This window comes from Arvicanthis niloticus, chromosome 16, assembly GCF_011762505.2.
Source record: "Arvicanthis niloticus isolate mArvNil1 chromosome 16, mArvNil1.pat.X, whole genome shotgun sequence".
Taxonomy (NCBI): domain Eukaryota; kingdom Metazoa; phylum Chordata; class Mammalia; order Rodentia; family Muridae; genus Arvicanthis; species Arvicanthis niloticus.
The window spans coordinates 5310798-5330000 of NC_047673.1; the positions used below are offsets into that span (position 1 = coordinate 5310798).

At 45.3% G+C, this 19203-nt stretch overlaps 1 protein-coding gene across 2 annotated transcripts in view; it reads left to right on the forward strand.

Annotated features, from left to right (window-relative positions):
* Myo16 (myosin XVI) overlaps positions 1 to 19203 on the forward strand; it is a 482119-nt gene that overhangs the window by 368542 nt on the left and 94374 nt on the right. For both annotated transcript variants that reach the window (XM_076913797.1, XM_034520363.2), the window contains exon 28: positions 14096 to 14198. In XM_076913797.1, the coding sequence (XP_076769912.1) occupies positions 14096 to 14198 (103 nt within the window). The remainder of the gene's footprint in view (positions 1 to 14095; positions 14199 to 19203) is intronic.

A 19203-nucleotide genomic window follows, 5' to 3' on the forward strand; every position in this document is an offset into this window, starting at 1 on the left:
TTCTTCATTGCTTAGTGTGGTTTCTATTCCTTGCAGGAAATTCCTTAGGAATTTCCTTATCTACTGTTGCTTCTGGGTCAGTGTTAGTGGATCATTTTCTCAGTGCTTTAAATGTTGTGGTTCGGCGACTCTGGGACAGGCTTTCAGATGTTTGGAAAGTGTTTCATGATCTTGATTCCACTCTTCTGGTTCTCCAGGTTGTGGTTGGTCGTGTAGAACTTAGTTGTAGATAGTGACTAAATAGCTTTACTGTTTCCTCGCTTACTTGCTCTCTTTTCTTGCTCTCTCCCTCCCCTCCCTCTCTCCTCTCTCTCTCTGTCTTCCTTCCCCTTCTTTTTCCTCTCTCCCCTTCTCCCCTTTCTTCCCCTCTCTCTTTCTCTCCCCCTCTACCTTCCTGCCCTTCCTTTCTCCTTTCTCTCCCTCTCCTTTCTCTCTCCTCTCTCCCCTTCTCCCCTCTTCCCCTCTCTCCCTCTTTCTACCTTTCTCCCTTCTCCCTCTATCCCTTCCCTCTCTCTCCTCTCTCTTTCTCTCCATCCTCTCCTCTCTCTCCCTCTTTTTCTCTCCCTCTCTCCTTCTCTACCTTCCTCCCCTCCCTCTTTCTCCTCTCCTTCCCCCTTCTCTCTCCTTTCTCCCCCATTACCCCTCTCTCCTCGTTCTCCTTCTCTCTCTTTTTCTTCCTCCCTCCTTCCCTACCTTCCCCCTTTCTCTATCTTCTCTCCTCTCTCTCTTCTCTCTCCTTCTCTCCCTCTCTCCCCCTATGCTCTTCTCTTCCCCCTCTCCTCTCTCCTCCCTCATCTCCTCTCTCCTTCAAAACTGCTAAGCTGATTGTCTGTTCTCACCCTCACTTTGATCTCTCCATTTTGGAAATACTATGAGGATCCAGTTGGCCTCCCCTCCCCTCTCCTGTCCAGAAAGAAGTCTGGAAACTCCCATGATGCAAGCTGCGACAGCATTAGGACTGAATTTCCTTGCTTTGTGTCTCTATATCGCTGGCTTCAGGGACTAGTGTCCTCTGTCTTGAAGGGCACTTCTTGGCATGTTTTATTTAGTTGTATGTTGTGTAGGATAGAGACTGTGAACTTGGCTGTGTTTGGTATAATCTAGGAGATGCACCTTGGGGACCTATGAAGGTGTTTCTAGGTAAGTTTAACTGAACATGTTGACTCCCTGAATGTAGGTAGCACCTCCTGTGGGCTAGGCTGGTATAATTAAATAAAATGGGAAAAAAGAGAAAGCCATATAAGTACCACCACCCCTCTCTCCCTCTCTCTCTCTCTGTCTCTCTCTGTCTCTCTCTCTCTCTCTCTCTCTCTCTCTCTTTCTCTCTCTCTCCATATATATATACACAGATATAAACAAACTATGGATACAATGTAACCTATTGCTGTCAGTTCCTGGAATACAATGTAACCTATTGCTGTGGGTTCCTGGTGCCTTGCTTTCCCAGCATGACAGACGGCATGCCTCAGAACTATGGGCCCAAATAAACCCTCACTTCCTCAAGTTCTGTATTATCGGATACTTGGTCACAACAGTGAGACATTAATGAATACAGAGGTTGATCTTGATGGCTGTGGGCCCATCCCTGTCATGTGTGTTTCTCATTGAATGGCCCTGTTACCTGCTTATCAATCCTAAGCTATCCTTTGAGCCCCTGTAACCTAATCTTACAGAAGTCCTCCCCCCCCTACACTGGAGCTTTTGTGTGAACATTTTCATTAAGGTAATTTTGTGAGTGTGGATAATGCACTACTCTGCTCTGATTATTCAGATTAGATACACTAGCTTTTTCTAAGCAGATTTATGTCTCCGTATAAAAATTAACACCGAGCAGCTGGTATTTTATAAAGCGGCAATGCTAGACATGGGCTTTGGATAGGAAGTGGAGGCAAGCACTGGGTTTGTTTACATGTGCACGGGTTTTAATGAAGTTAAAAGTAAGCAGACTAGACATTGTTCAGGAAGCCGGTGACTGTCAGCCTATTCTTGGAGAAATCTGGATTGGGGGTTTCAGTCACCAAATGGTCAAAATTGTATCCTTCTATGCAAGGGTCTAAACAGAATTCTGAGCATTCTGAGTTCCTCTCCAAATCTCCCTAGCAGAGGGCCTTGGCTTAAACATGTACCACCTGCTTTGTTCACAATAGAATTTAATGACAGGGAAGTTCCCCTTTTCTTCCTGATGGTATGCACTGTTTCAGCTCAGGGAACTCTGAGATGTTAAAATGTCTTAAGGAACTTCAGAATTTATAAGTAAATAAAGTAAGATGCTCTTTTTTTATTAAAAAGTTTTATTGTTTGAGAATCCCATGCACGGATGTCACATCACATGGTACATGAGCAAGCCCACCTCCACCCTCTCCCACCCAGTTTCTCGCCAACACCACTCCCAATGGTTTTTCTTCCCAAAGTAATGTGGAAAAAAAAAAAAAAAAAAAAAAAAAAACCCTGCAGGCCACTTGATGCTGCCTGCACATGCAGTGGGGTAGGACCTTTTCCTGAGACATGAGGACACCTCAGAGGAAGCTCTGGCTGCCACTAAGGTTCTTATATATTTCTCTGAAATCTTCACAGTGAAAATTGCCTGCCACAATTATCTGATACTTATCAGATTATCGATAACGCTCACAAAACCGCTATTAAAACAAAAATCCCTCTGACCTTTGTTATACAACATTGGTGTTTAATGTCAGTGATCAGGGAAATTGTATACAATTGTGTACGAGCAACGATTCGTGTGTTTCAAACAGAGGACACTGAGAAGTAGCTGTGTCTTGGTTGTGCTCACACATAATTCATTTGTCTAATGTTTTAGTTAGAGTTCCTGTTGCTATGATGAAATGCTATAAGCAAAAGCAACTTGAGGAGGAGAGGGTTTATTTCACTTCACACCCCATAGTCTGTCACTAAAGGAAGTCAGGGCAAGAACTCAACACTGGAATCTGAGGTAGGAACTGAAGTAGAAGCCATGGAGGACCGATCCTTACTGACTTGGTCAGCCTGCTTCCTTGTACACCCTAGGACCACCCACAGTGAGCCGTGCCCTTCCAGATCAATCATTAATCAAGAAGATGCACATTAGGGTTTGCCCACAGGCCAAAGTGGTGGGGGAAATTTTCTCAATTTGAGGTTCTCTCTTCCAAAATTACTGTCAACTTGTGTCAAGTTGACAACAAAACTGACCAGGACATGGAACATACAAAGCCTTCACATGACATTGCAGAAATACTTTCCCAGGACGTGCAGCATACAGAGCCGTCATGTGACACTGCAGGAATATTTCCTCAACATAATTCACTGAAGCATTTATTTCTTGCCTGAGCCAGTGATCTATGAAGACCTGAAAGTTTAGAACTGCCATCATTGCTGTATTATTAATTGGTGTGAATGCTGTTCTTAAATATGACCAATACTGCTGTCGGTACAGAAAAGGCAGCAATGAATCAGGTCAGTAATGTTAACCTGAGAGACTAATCAATTTCCAGGTAGGGAAGAAAGTAGATATGATAGCAGATATGATAGAGTGAAATCCAGCGCCAGGAAGTATGGGAAACCAGGGACATGTGACATGGAAGTTTTGAGATTTAACTTGTGCTGCTCATGGGCTTTCTGAGTATCATGGAGAGTATGAGAAACATCTATCTTGTTTGTCATGCATGCATTAAATCCTGAGTTTTTATGTGGCTGCCTAGCATGGAGTGTGTCTGAGGTGCAGAGGAAAGATTGAAGGAGGATCAAGAAGGCCGAGGTTGAAGCACACTGGCCCAGTCAGGAAATGGACTGGCCTCCTAAAGCTTGTGTGTTCAATGCTTTGGTTTCCAGCTAGTGGCAGGATTTTGGCAGGATTTTCAGATGCTCGGAGGTAGGAAGAGGATCAGTAAGGAATGTCTTTGTGTCTTTACCTTGCCCTGACCCCTTCCTGGATCCCTTCTCGTTGTTTCCCAGCTGCATTGTATGACAAACCATGTCTACCACACATGTCTGCTGCCATGATATTCTTGCCCAAGCTTATGGGGCCACACAACCATGAACTGAATCTCTGAAGCTAGGCATGGAGAAGTATCCTTCGTCCTGAATGCTGTTTGTACCAGATACTTTGTCACAGTGTCAAGAACCTTGGCTAATACGAACATATACCAACAGTATGGGAAAACAGGAGATGGTGCCTATGAGAGAAAGAACTTACGAGGTAGAGAAGAAGAGAAAGTTAAGAGCCAGGAGGTGATCTGGAAGAAGACACAGGTGACAGAAACACCAAGTTTTATAGGAGCAGAATAGTGTGATGGGGGGACCCTGGAATGCTGTTACTATCTTGACTTAGGAAAGGTTCTTTGCTCTGTAGACCTGGGGTATTTTGATGAAGGGCTCTGTGCATGGAACAGAGAAGTTTGCTGTCAGTAGTAGCAAGGTGTTCTGACAGGAGGACCTGAATATTGAATGCTGAATGTTGTCTGACTGCCTACTCAGAATCTCTCCCTCCCTTGTTGGGTCTCCATTCTCCCAGGCTGTTGGGCTAAGGTGTGATTTCAACCAGATAGAATGATGACTGACATAGGAGTAGATTAGAAATACATCTTAACATTTTTGTAAAGGGGAAACATATAAGATATGTATGCCAGTTTAAATGAAAATTTAACTTATAAATGTTTTTATTTGCTGGTGACAGAATTTACTGGCTCTGCCCAGGGAGGATGCCATACGCATTGCTGAGGATAGAGCTTACTTGACCTTCATAGGTTTTCCACAGCTGAAGTTCTCTTCAAAAGATCTGTGAAAGGACCTAGTCAAAAGCAATTAAACTCACACCTCCACAGGGCTAGTCAAAAGCAATCAAGCTCACACCTCCACAGTGCTCCTCAACTCCCAGAGGGCCTCCAGAGACCCAGCTTTCAGATGAAAAGTACCGAGTAGGCCAGCTCTTAGTCACTGTTGTTTGTAACCCCAAGAAGTTTTAGTCTTGAGGAATAGTTATTCTAAGAAATAACACAGGAATGGTACCAACAGGGCTAGGCTTTTAGGCTTGACAAAGAGGTGAAGTTGTGGACTGAGCATCCAATGACATTATACATTAATTCCTTTGGGGTCCTAGCTAGTGTTAATTTTAATAATTTTTTTCTTTTGATTGAGACTTCCATTTAAGGGCTGAGGAGATGACTCAGTCAGTTTAAAATACTTGTCTCCCAAGCATGAGGGCCCGAGTTCCAGCTCCAGAACCCATATTATAAAAACCCATGTTATTATTAACCCATCGGTAATCCAGGCATTGGCGAGGTAGAAAGAGGGGGACCCCGGGGGCTTACCTGCTAGTCTTCCTGGCCTCTTGTAGACTTCAGCGAGAGACCTTGTATCAGGTGGGGAAATTCAATGGCTTTGGTTCTCTTCCAGTCTTCACTCACAAGTGAACATGTATGTGCACCAGCCACACACTCACAAACACACATGTACACAGGAGCCTTCCCTCCAAATATTTGTGCCTATCTGTGAACAGTGACATAGTTACATTCCTAAGTTATTTAAAATGTCACCAGCCTTTGTCCTATAGGCCTTTCTGCCCAGTATTTACAGCCCTAAGAACAAATAATCAAGAGATAGTATGACTGTGATATGCTGTTTTCTGACAAAGCATAAGCATCCTAGGTTCAAATTTTTAATATGGTTGAAGATCTCTCAATACTGCTACATGAGGTCAAAGCAATCTTTGGTAGCTGAGAGTTGTCTTTTAAGATATCAAGATGCAGTTTCCCAAAAACTTAATGCCCCATGGAATAAATGTTGGTTTTTACTTTGTGATTATTTGCTATGTGCTTCTTAAAATCAGTAGTTTCCTCTATGAGCATTGTTCAGTTCACAAATGGAAGCCACAGTCTCCATTCAGATTCAGTCCTCATGCGAAGCATGGATGTCCGGGTTGGGATGTCTGTTTCACAGTTGGAATAGTGAGAGCTGATCTTGTACCTCCGATCTCCGTGCCAGCCGGCTCTGTAGAAAGCTGTCATTCTACACTGAACTTCTTAATGGTTTCCTAATTGAATATGATCATACCGGTCACACACCTCTTTAAATTATGTAATTTTTGCATTAGCTACCCGCCGCCGCAAAACTTTTCAGCTGTTGTTAAGAACATCCCTGTCTGGTCTGTACAGGGAGAAAACAGCCGAATAACAAATACCCTAATAAGCCAGTGTACCTGCATGAGCTTCCTGTTCCTGCTCAGAAACAGGTCAGAGTGGCCCTGGTGAATATTAGATTAAGGAGCAAATTGTCTTAGGAATGGGGTAATTGCATCTAAACTGCACAGCTTCAAGAGGTCTCTCATTCGGGCTTAAACAAGAGAACATCTGCTCTTTTCAGCTCAACTAGACAGGCTGTTCTTGTACCTGATACATGCAAGCTATGACTCAGCCAGCAAATCACAAAATGCACAGAGGATGAAGGAAATAAAGCCGTCAACTTGAGTGCACAGAACTGGCTGTGCCCAGCATCCCCTGGAAATCACCACTGGGTGCAAGGCAGTAGTGGGACTGACTTCTGTGAAGACGGCTCTGCTGGTTATTCCAAATCCATCACACTGTCCCAAGAGGCATGCTTTAGACAGTCCCTCAGCTGGAAGTCATGGGGGAGGGGTGGAGGATAAGTATCCTGTGGCTGCCTCAGGGACAGGGACAGATGTGGCTGAAACAAACCTTGCCTGTTGCAAGGCTGCTGCAGACATGAACTGAGCAACATACCTCATCTTGTGCCTTCCTCATTCCTCCCTCTCTCCTCTTCCCTCCCTCCCTCCCTTCCATCCTTCCCTTCTTCCTTCCTTCCCTCCTTCCTTCTTTTTCTCCTTCCATCCTTCCTTCCTTCCTTTCTTCCTTCTTCCTGCTCCCTTCCTTTCTTCCCTCCCTCTTTTCTTTCTTTCTTCCTTCCTTTTTTGATTTCCTTTATCAGTGAACATTTCAAATATTTTATTATATTCATTCATTTATTTATCTATAGTGTATATGTGTGTGTGTGTGTGTGTGTGTGTGTGTGTGTGTGTGTGTGTGCGTGCGTACACATATACACATGGAGGCCAGAGGACAACTTGTGGAAATTGGTTTTCTTCTTCCTCCATGTGGAACCAAGGCATTGAACTCAGGTCTTTAGGCCTGGCCTCAAGTGCTCTCTCTCCTTTACCATCTGAGGCATCTAGCCAGTCCTTCATTCATTTCCGGACAAGTCAAATGTTGTTGTATCACACAACCAGGATAACAGGGTGAGAACAGCTTCAGCTCAGAGCTTAAGAGCGTCGTCATGGAAACTGGTGGCAGATGGTCTAAAGCTGTTCACTGTGTGCGTAAGGGCATTTCCTGTTCCAGTGTCTGAAATATAACAGCGTCATTCTTTACAATTCATCTCTCTCCCGTGTGTGCAGAGTGATAAGCCTTGGGTTTGGTTGCATGGATTTCATGAGTACACAGCATAAGGTTAAAGTTGTATGTTCAGGCATCTTGCCATGGGGGTTGGAACAAGATTCAGTGGGCCAGAAGGAACGTGGATGTGCGTAGCTTTGGCCAGCCATGTGCATCACCTTCGCATGCCACACTTGTGTGCAGGTTAGGGTCGGTACCTGAACAAAGGCACCTGGGAAAGAGAACCTGAAAGTACCCACTGACAGGGTCTGGAGAAACATTCTGGTCCTGTGTATGTCCTCTGAGATGCAACAAATAACTTTCGACCCTTCTGGGCTTCTGACAACAGGGTCTGAGTATGGCCAACCCTCATCCCAAAAGTTGTGTTTCACTTAACAAGTTCCTAACACGTGACCAGGCTGACACTTGAGTTAATAATAGTGTGTCTCTGCCACAAGGAGATGAGGAAAATAAACAGCTTTGATCTCCTACTTGGAATTTGAGGGAGAGCATGAAGATAGGGAGTTAATATCTCATTAATATTCTTCATGTATACATTACTCCTTCCTTACATTGGTTGTCTCTATCCTTCCAAGTACAAAGCTGAAAGGTGTGAGCTCTGTCTTCACCCAGCTCCCTGCTGAGCAGGTACTACATTTAGTCAAGGAGCACAAGTAGATTCAGTAGATGGTTCTGCCGCTTCTCTTAATGCATCCTAGACTGTGAACACCCACGTGAGGACTCGAGATGACTTGCAACACCTGAGAGGGATCTTGAACTCTATAGTCACTCTACTGGTCTTTTCTTATCTTCCTCAATCCCTGCATCTCTCCGTCCCTGCTCCCTTTCAACTCCAGAGAATCTCATGCTGAAGGGGAAGTGCCTGCCTGTGGTGCCTTCCTGTGGTAGTCTCCCAGGCCCCACAGCACAGCCTGTGGTTGTATTAGAAGCTCGCTCTTCCAAACATCTGGGGATTCTGGGGATCACACACTCCATGGCTGCCTGCATCCAGGAGCCTGTTCACACACTCCATGGTCTCTGCTAGGATCCCCTCTGCTCAAGAGCCAGGAAGTGTATGGGATGACATTCAGGGGAAGAAAAGAAGTGAATTCATACTTCTGAGGATGCCGCTTGCTTCTAAGGTGGAAGGAGAAGGCTTGCCATCTTCCTGGCACAGATCTCTTCTCTTTTCTTTTCTTTTCTTTTCTTTCTTTCTTTTTTTTTTTTTTTCTTGATGAAGCTCCACACTCTCTGGGCCTGAGGTTGGATAGGGCTCAGGTGGATCCCAATCAAAGTAAAAGTAAACTTCAGGCTAAACTTACGCCTTAGCACTCCAGGAGCCTCATAGACAGTGGGAATTTTATCTTTGCTGACCTTCCTGGGAATATGAACAGGCATACAGGGCCCTGGAGTGAGAGGAGACACAGAACTACGGTTGCTGCATACACAATGAGGTCACAGGAAGCACGGAATGAAAACGGGGACACAAGGAGAACTGACTCACGTGGGTGCAGAGAGCCCTAGTGTAGGTGGCAGGATGCACTGGGCACAGAGTGCCAGCCAGAACTGGAGTGTGGCAGGTGAGGTGATTCACTAAAGCAACGGGAAGGGGGGCGGGGGAGCAGGGCTCCGTGCGAGGGATGCTGGGACAACTCCATCTTTGTTTTCACATTCTTCTCCTTCATGAAAATAATTGATGCCAGCCCTAGCTCTCAATTTGACCTCCGCACTCCATGTGGCAATATTCAACCCTACCTGCACCCCTCCCATCCTCCTCTCCGTTGTTTTCATGGTGCACAGCAAATCTGTTGCTAGGCAGCTGTGCTCAGCCCTGTGACTGCTGGGAAGGAGCTAGAAAATCACCCTCCGCACCTGTGCGGTGTTTACTGTGAGCAAGCGCTCCCGGGAGCAAAGCCAGCAACCAGGGAATACACGGAGGAAGCCAAATGCAGCCTTCATAAACCAGAGCCAGACAGCCACCAACTGGGGCACCTATGGCGTGTAAAGTGTCCATGCTGTGACCCTGGGGAAATCCTCCAGGGAATGAATTCTAGCACTTCTAAAATGCAGATACATAAAAGTGAGCGGAAGTGTAGGCATTGGGGGTGTCTAGGCATGCTGAATGTCCGAAGCTTTGTTAATTGTCTTGCTTTTGCAAAACAGAACACCTCAAACTTTCACCGCTGTGTAGCCCACAGACTTTCGCATTTTATTTGTATCAAGACATAGAACTCCACCCTCCACCTTCCCCATCAGCCAAGATCTCCCCAGATCCCACAGACAGTTCTACAAGGTGACATGCAACACCGGGTGCAGCACTCGTGGCTGCACGGCAAGGTCCAGACTCTTGCTCCCTGTATTCCTTTCCGTGACCACATCAGTTATGTTCCACTGTGGAGACAAGTAAGTGTCATGATCTCTGTGTGGGAGAAAGGTTTTATTTCAGCCCACAGTTACATATCCTAGTCCACCACCCAAGGCAGTCAGGGTGGGAAACCCGAAAGCAGAAACTGAGGCAGAGGCCATAGAAGACCCTGGGATCGCCTGTCCAGTGGTAGCCCCACCCACAATGGGTTGAGCCCTCCCACATCAATTACTAATCTTAAAGACGTTCCACACACTTGCTTTCAGGGAACAAGTCGAGGTTCCCTCTTCCCACGTAACACTAGTTTGTGTCAAGTTGACAGACAGCTAACCAGCACACTTGCCAAAACTCCCTCCCTGTGGTGCCAGCCTTCCAGCCCTCCAGCCTTCCAGAATGTTCCAAGGACAGTCTTTCTTCCTTTCCGGTCCCTCTTCCTTTGTCCCGTCTGTTACTGGGATGTAGGTGAGGCAGGGATTGGTGTCACTCAAGCATTATTCCCGTGTTTACGGGACCATTTCTGAGGCTCCCGAAATAAAAAAAAAAAACAAAAAAAACAAAAAACACTTCTTTCCTGAAACCTGATCTTCCTCCAGGAAAGCCATGCTTTACAGTTGAGCACAGGCAGAGAAAGCGGATCGCCACCACACCCCACTGCTGATCTAGACACTTCTTGGCAGGATTGCTTGCTCATAATAGATGCTCAATAAATATTTATTGAGATAATTAAAATTTTAAGGGGTTTCAGGAGCCAAAAAAAAGAATATAGCAGAACTTTCACTTTTACAACAGAACTTTCTTTGAGAGTAAAAGGAAATGTCAATATTCAATAAACAGAAACAAATTCACAGGAACACTTTGGGGTTAGAAAAGACAGCTTAATTTACTCAGCTTGTATTTTCCTAAGAAAATCATTCTGTTACCTCCTCATTTCCTTTGAAAGTTGTTATTTTAAAACCTCTGTGTTAACCTGGATTAAAAAACAAGACCCCAGCTCTATGGAATAGGATGTCAGTGTTGTCTTTTACACTGAAAGGGACAAGAGAGAAGTGCTCACTTCTGTCCTCTGGAGTCCTTGGGACCTTGCATGATGTTGGCTTTTCTCTGTGTGCAACTTTGATCTGTCTCTCTTAAAACACAGAGACCGCAGAGTAACCCCAGTGTGGAGTCTTTTCAACTTGGGATTCTGAATGACACTGTGTTTCTATTGTTGTTGTTGAAATCATTTTATTCATTTACATTTCAAATGATATCCCCTTCCTGGTTACCCCTCTACAACACCCCATCCCATCCCACCTCCTTCCTCCCCTTTGTCTCTATGAGGGTGCTTCTCCATCCACTCACTCACTCCCACCTCACTGCTTTAGTATCTCCCTACACTGGGGCATCAAGCCTCCACAGGACCAAGGGCCTCCCCTCCCTTTGATGTCCGACAAGGCCATCCTCTGCTACATAGGTACCTGGAGCCATGGGTCCCTCCATGGGTCCTCTTTGGTTGGTGGTTAGTCTCTGGTTTTATTCTATCAAATACATGGTGCTGAGAGCTGAAGAGAAATATATGCTTAGTTCCTGGTCATGGAGGTAGTCCAGCATCTCTGGTGCCCATGCAGAGAGAGGCTCTCTGGAGACTTGAAACTGCTCTTATTGTAGACAGGCAATGTGGAAAGTAGGCATCCAGAAGGAACGGATGTCAAGAGTAGATAGACATGCTGTACAAAAAGGAAGGACCGTGTATTTCTCCAGTGCATCTTCAGGTGTAGACTCATGGGAACACTGAGTATGAAGCACTGTGACACAAGTGACTCAGTTTCCAAAACCACCATTCCTGCCATGCTCTACCATCAGGTCAAGGCAGTGGAGGAACCAGCCACAGAGAGTCACCTGGCAACAGAGAGGGAAGGGCATTCATAGACAACTGTTTGTGCCTCTGGCCACACCCCATCCTTCTGCTCTCAGTTTCACAGTCACCCTGATGCTTTCCTGGGAGTCTATGAAACTGACTGGACGTCCCAGAATCCCCTTCTCTACCCAGCTCATGTGCCAGTTTCTTGGCCTGATCTTTGCTCAAACCACACTGTGTCCCAGCCCTGCTGATGTTTCCAGAGTCAGATATGCTGGATCCTTTTGCATGTACCTTGTTCGCAGGGTCTGTCAAAGCCAAGGCTTACTGGTCAACCGCAGTCCACTCTATCTTTACCCACTCTGTCACCTTCTAAGCTCCTCTTGGGAGCCTGGTTTGTTGCTTCTTTTCCTACGACTACTCTGGCCTCCTCTGTGTTCCTGGAGAAGGGCTGCAACTGGTCACTCAAAGTTCTGGGGCTCTTTTTCTTCAGTCTATAATGGGGCATAGATCACTTGAGTTCAAATGAAGGGACTTGGGATGATATGGGGTAAAGTCACAATAGTCCCCTTGTCCCAGACCAGGGAGATGCAGAGAGCAGAAGAGAGCAGGCTAGCCAAGAAGTTGTCTCTTAGCTGTAGTCAGCTGACTTCCAATAGAGAGCACATAAAAACTTGCACGTGGAACCTTCAGGAGATAGAGGTGACCTGCCTGGGAACCACGGAGTAGGGGTCTGGACACCAGTGTTGTCTGAGGCTCCCATGCCCTCGACCAACAACAGCTGTAGGTACACTGTCGGCCTCAGGAAGACACGTCCAACTCACTGAAAACATGTCATCATGTCTTCCATCCAAGAGACACCATCCTAGGTGACACTCAAGCTGCATGAGGCATAACCTTTTTTAAATCACAGAACAGCCTTTACCTCCCTGTCTCAGGTGACATTTCTGTCTTTTCTGCTGAAATGTCTGAATTACTCACTTTTGAGTGTCAGAAGAACAATCTAAAACAAGGAAAGCGGCGAGTCCAGGGCTGTTCCTTGTGACTCATTAACACCAAATTCAGACACGGAGTTGTATCAGCTGCATCCCTGGTTGCAGTGAACAGAGTTCCAAAATGGAGTGGGATGCATCTGCAGAACTAGAACATCCTTTGAGTTGTCTCGTTTCTTTGTGTAGTTCTGTCTTCACCTGGACTTTCCTGAGGGCACACGCTGATCTGCATTTAATACAGATTCTGCTTTGCTGTTAAAGGGGCCCGGTTACCCAGAGGTCAGCAGACTGAAGTCCTCCTCCCACCTGTGACATCACTGATAATAGTTGCTGGGCTTCTGTGGTTCATGGTCTCATTTCTGCTCTAGGACTGTCTGAGTTGGGCTTCTGGGTCTTGGCTGCACTTTAGCAGATGTCAGGGGAGAGACTGGCCCTGCAGGCAGGTGGCTCTGCCTTCCCTTCCACTCAGCCATTCTTTCCCTATGTTCCTGTGACTTATTCCCAGTGTCACACTAGGATTAAGTTTTCTTGTAGAAGCTGAACCTTCTTCTCTAGTATCCCAGGCCACACCCACCTCAGAGGTGTCAGCTGGGTCTTGCTACCCTGAAACTGGGTGGATGACGGGAATGAGAATCTTATTGCAGTATTTGTCAATTTTTTGTGGCATGTTTTAGATGAAACATTGAAGTAGTGTACAAATATTAACTGAAAACATGTGACTTGGGTTTCTGTATTGATCTCCCGTGAGCTTGCAGAGCTATTCCCCCATGAGAACTGTGAGGGTTGTGAGCAGAAGACACAGTGTGGGATCTTTGGGCATTTCTTCCACTCCTCCCTTCCCCTTCCCCCTCCCTTTCTTCAGTGCCATTTTGCTTATGTGTCCAGTTACATAACTTAAGTACAAAGTATTTGGATAAATGTAATGACTGATATAACTTTTTAAATGTTTGAAAAGGCTATAGGAAACCACTCTACTGCTCTAAGTCTCAGGTAATGAGTGAAACTCAAAGACTCAGTGATAATGTCTAGAAATAAAAATGTCCCTTGAGAATTTAAAATAATATATAGGGAAGAAGCCTTTCTATGTCCCTTGAAATAAGGATTGTCACTGTTTTAATATTCCTTTACTGCAAACTATCTGACTCTTTCTTCAAGTAGTAATTTTAAAGATGCTTGGATTTTTTTTTAAGGGTGGTTTCTTTATACGAGGCCAAGCCAAATATTTAAATGGTAACTAATAGATTAATTTTTATTCCCTTCCAATTTTCTGTGACTTAGTGGTTTGTGTCATCATGTGGCAGCACTACATATAAATTGAAAATATAATTAATTCTTTTTAAGAATAATTTTCTCTGTAGAAGGTAGGGAATATCCACACTTGGCTGGTATGTACCTATTCAATAAGATATTTAAAGATTTTCACATAAAATAAAAGCATCTGAGAAGTGGTGTGATCAGTCAGCCCTGTTGAATCTTATCATCTCCTTGACGGAGATGATTTATTCTTGTGCTTGTTCCCTAACAGATACGAGCCACTGGCTTCTGTCCTTCTGGGCGAGAAGAAGGGTCAGCCTGCTGAGGAGAGATGTCGGCTTGTTCTCCAGCGATGTAAACTACAAGGTTGGCAGGTTAGTGACCTACGGACTATAAAAATAGATGGCTGGGGTTTTAAAGGTGTGAGTAGCCACCAGCCTTCCTGGCAAAAACAAACCCCCTTGATATGTTTGGCAAGGCCCAGCACTCCGAATGCTCGCTCGCTGGAAGCATGTCATTCTGTATGATTGATGGGTTTTAGCGCTGTTGAGGCAACATAAGAGGTGACACACTTTTACAGCAACACAGAGAACTACTGAGCTTGGTCAGTTGGCTCAATCCATGCCTGCTCACTCACACTTTGTAAAGCATCTAAGATGGACCCATATTGGTCACCTTTCCAGCTCCATGACCAAGAAGCTGAGGTAGACGGAGAAGGAAGAGAAAGGGTTGCATTGGCTCACGGCTTCGGCCCATGGCCCATTGGGGCCATTGTGTTTGGGCTTTGACAGACTGAGCATAACATACAATGTACATACGTGTGTGAATAAAGACAGACTACGGCATGGATGAAGGAGAGGGGAAGAGGAGAGGAGAGGAGATAGAAGGGAGAGATTAAACTGGTCATCTCATAACATCCAGGAAGAACAGGAGAGGAAAGAAAGGGAGAGAAAGAAACAAGGAGACCCCCACCCTCGGTCCCAGCGTCTCCTACTTCAAGGGTGAAGCAACCCAACTTCCTCTCTCTTTGGTTCAGCTTTTAATGGACCACCACCTCTCAGTAGCCACAATTGAGGACCCAAGCCTTCAGCACTTGCGCGTTTGGGAGGCACATAAGATCCAAACTATAAAAGGAGCAGAACTCAGAAAACCCACAGAGCAAGGAAACAGTCTTGAGAGAAACGAACTGTACTGGAGCGGGGCCTTCGGGCTGGGGGAGCTGTTCTGGAGCGGAGCCTTCGGGCTGGGGGCGCTGTTCTGGAGCGGGGCCTTTGGGCTGGGGGAGCTGTTCATGAACCCCACCCCCTTCAGTTTCTCTTTGCCCTGTTTCTCACCTGCCTCACAGTGAAAATACCATTCTCTTTGAGCATTAACAAGTGGGCAAGCTTTGAGTCTCAGAGCTTTCTCTCTGTGCTCTGTGTTACACATGAAGTGGCTCTTAAGAGCCATGAGCAATCACTGAGCTGATACAGGAAGGAAATAACTTAAGGCAAACTAACATGGGGCACCACATTAGAGATGGAAGGGCACCTTAAATAACATCAGGAGAGCATCCTTGGCTAGCTTTAGGAAAAGGAGGTTTTAGTGGAGAATAAAGTCTTGGATTCTGGGGACTCCTTGGAGGTCAAAGGTAACACAGAGGTAGGAGGGGGGGCTGTTGTCAGGAATACATTACTGCAAAATGACCTCAAGTTTAAAGTCTGTTATTCTCTGAGTAGAAGTGCAGGGTCCTTGATAGGGGTGAATATGGGGATGCTGTTTCAGAAGCAGGGGGAGCAGATGGCTGCACACGTCAGAATGTGTCTGAGAGCAGCATGACCTACATGGAATTATCTGTGAAAATGTCACAGGTACACTCATCGATGACCAAGAACAAAAAGGACAGGGCTCAGGCTCGGAGGAGTCACGACTCCACCCTCCACACCACCCAAGCTCCTCTTTTGTCTTCATTCTTTCTCTTCTTCTTAGTTAATCTTGATGGAAGTCTGACTTTAAGTCACCGTCTGAGGGAGGACACTTACTCACCCTGGGTTGTCATGGTTGCACATCAGTGCTGAGACTGGATTTAAAAAGGAAGAAATTACTAACCAAGAGTGATGTCAGCTCCCTACTCTGGAGCCTGAGACATCAGTGTGAGCTCCACAGAGAATATGGTTTAGCAAGATCGTGGGGAACTGAGGTCATTTCCGCCTAATCATGGCTGGGAATTTTAAATGGGTAATTGTAGAGTAGTGGTTTAAGAATAACACAATGTAAAAGGTTTCAGGTTGTGTAATGTTTCTGTAAAGAACACTCGCTGGTGTTCACTGGTGTGTGTGTGTGTGTGTGTGTGTGTGTGTGTGTATGTGTTCAGACACTGAGAGAATCTGAAACACTTCTCCCAGTAGGGAAGTTACTATCAGTGCTAACACCCAATCAGGATTCCCAGTGTGTAGGTTGGTGTCAATCATGGGAGGAAACTGGAATGCACATTGATGTATGCTGGTTGGTACCAGTCTTTGCAGATCTGTGTCCAGGATGGGATACTTGGCATAGCAACGGAGGATGGTATTAAGTTGAAACACACATTGGTACTTCAAAATCAAGTATATTGTAACAGGGAAGAGTTTTCATTTCATCACACAAAACTATTTTCCCCTCATTAAAAAAAACAGATTTATTTATTTTTCTTGTATGTATATTTCTAAGTCTGCATATATGTGCATCACGTGCATGTCTGGTTCCTGCAGAGACCAGATTCAGGCACTGCATCTCCCAAGCCTAAAACTACAGATAGTTACGAGGTACCATGTGGGTGCTGGAGCCCAAACCTGGAAAATTTTCAAGAGCAGCAAGTGTTCCTAATTGCTGAGCCATCTTGCTAGCCCAACCTGATTTTCTCCCATACAAGAAATTGAAAATACAAGAGGGAGGGAACTAAAGAGGTGTGTGTGTGTGTGTGTGTGTGTGTGTGTGTGTGTGTGTGTGTGTGTGTGTGACAGAGAGATAGAGAAAGACAGAGACAGAGAAACAGACAGAGAGATGCACAAAGAGAGACAGAGACACAGAGAGAAAGACAGGGACACACAGAGAGATAGACAGATACAAACACACACACACACATACAGAGAGAGAGAGGAGAGAGAGAGAGAGAGAGAGAGAGAGAGAGAGAGAGAGAGATTTTCCCCCAAGTACATCTGTTAATGAGTTCTGCATTCTCTAGTTAGGGAAGACAGATTTTCTTCAGCTCTGTCAAGTGGAGACATCTATATTCTTCCTGCTACAAGATGAGTAGTAAAAATCACAGAAATAATGCATATTTATATTTTACTTCTACTAAGTTAAACCGAAAATAATTTGGGTTAAAAACTCAGTTATTCCTGATATAGTGATCAGAATCTTCTGGTTTGAAAGCAAAGAGGGTGTTTGAAATGTGCTGTTGTTACAAGAGGTTCTGCCACTGAATCTACTCTGGGTTGTGAATGGGCTCAGAAATTAAGTAAAATTTAGTAGGGGGCTGAGTGACAAAGGAGCCAGGACACAGTGGGAGGCCCATGCACCTGAAGCATGGCCCTAACTAGTCAATGCTAAATTCATGGTCATTCTCCCACATCTTTAAAAGAAGTGCTAGAGAGCAGAAGAATCTGGAGTCACTTTTACATTCCAAGAACCCATGCAAGGGGTTAGCTAGGAATTCAACTCTCTTCACTAAAGTATCATTTTTTTAATTTTTAAAAAGTTTATGTGTATGTGTGTGCCTACGTGCATGTGCCACTGAGGTGCAGACACCAGGAGAAGGTGTCAGACCATTGTGAGTCACCTGATGTGGATGCTGGCTGAGAGACAAACCTCTGCGTCCTCTGTAAAAGCACCAGGCTCTCTAAACCACTGAGCTGTCCCTCCAGCCCCTATGAGTTTATTCTTTCACTGTCATTAGAGTCTTGGAGACCCAGTGGCTTTTGTCACCTGCCCTTAACATTCGATCAGACCTGGCATAGTCAGCCTTAAGTCTTCAGAGCAAGACTGCAGCTTTGTGGCTCCTGTGTCTGCATTTTCGTAGAAGTTCGTCAGCTCCAAGCCTCCTCCTGATCCGAGGCATCAGATCTTAGGGGCTGTTAGATGTTCTCTTTCTTTCTTTCTTTCTTTCTTTCTTTCTTTCTTTCTTTCTTTCTTTCTTTCTTTCTCTCTCTCTCTGTCTCTCTCTCTCCCTTCCTCCCTCTCTCCCTCTCTCTCTCTTTCTTTCTTCCTTCTTTCCTTTCTCTATTTTTCTCTCTCTCTCTTTCTTGAGAGAGAAAAACAGAGGAAGTAGGGGAAGACTGAGGACGAGGCCGGATAGAGGCAGGGGAGGGGGTGGGGAGTTAGGTGAGGACAAACACAAGGTTTACTGAATGTCATTGGACAGTTATCAGGACATGATACGTTTGGGGCGAATAGCCAGTCCTTTTCATCTGCGTGTTGTGAGGTGACCACTCAGCACTTTCTCCATTTTATCGACTTTTAGCCTAATAGCCTCTCTGTGGAAAAGAAGAAAGTAGCCCCAGTGTAGAAGTGAGGATGCTGATCCCCAGAGAGAGGCTGCTGGATCAGCATCCTGCCTGAATCAGGAATCACCTCTCCTTCACTGAGACCAACCTAGAGTCTGCCTCAACCTTCTTCTTGCTTTTGGCTTGATTTCTGCCTTTCATGACAGCTCTGCGGAGTCACTTTGTCCAGGGTTCAGATCTTGAAGGGGACAGATTGTGCTTAATTATAGAGCTTTGTTCTCAGGCAACTCCCATATTCCTGTATCCGTGAGCAGTCTGCCCCTTGCAGCTGGCATCTTTCTGTGTTTATAATTCACCAGGCAGATGAAGGAAGACCTGGTACCACTTCCTGTTGCAAGCTGGCTCTGAAGGAATCCTCTGTGCCCAGAGCATGGTCCCTGAAGTAGCACCCAGCTTTTGCCTGAGGATTGCAACTGGACCAAGGATCACAGTTCTGAGAATAGGGAATCACCACTGATACACACTGGGTCCTTTAGGTAGACATGCAATTGTGAATTGTCAAATTGGGTCACAACAGAAAACTAGCACACATTATGTAGGAGGCAATCTTAGAGGGAAGCTGAGTGGGATTTTGCTATGTCTATGCTTATAAGAAATAGATTTACCCATCAAGTCTCTGCTGAAAAATGAGCACACAATGCATAAAGTAACCTATGTACACTTTCAGCAGAGACTATTCCAAATGAGGTCCAGTTTTGTTGAGTAAAAGCTATAGGTTGCTCCCCAGGCTCTGACTTTCCAGTCTGTACTTCCCGTTGTGACTCTCACGCATGCATCCTCTTACTGCACCAGAAGAACTCAGCTTTTACAGTGCAAGCCGGTAAATACCAGTTCTGGCAAACTCCCCCATGGTACT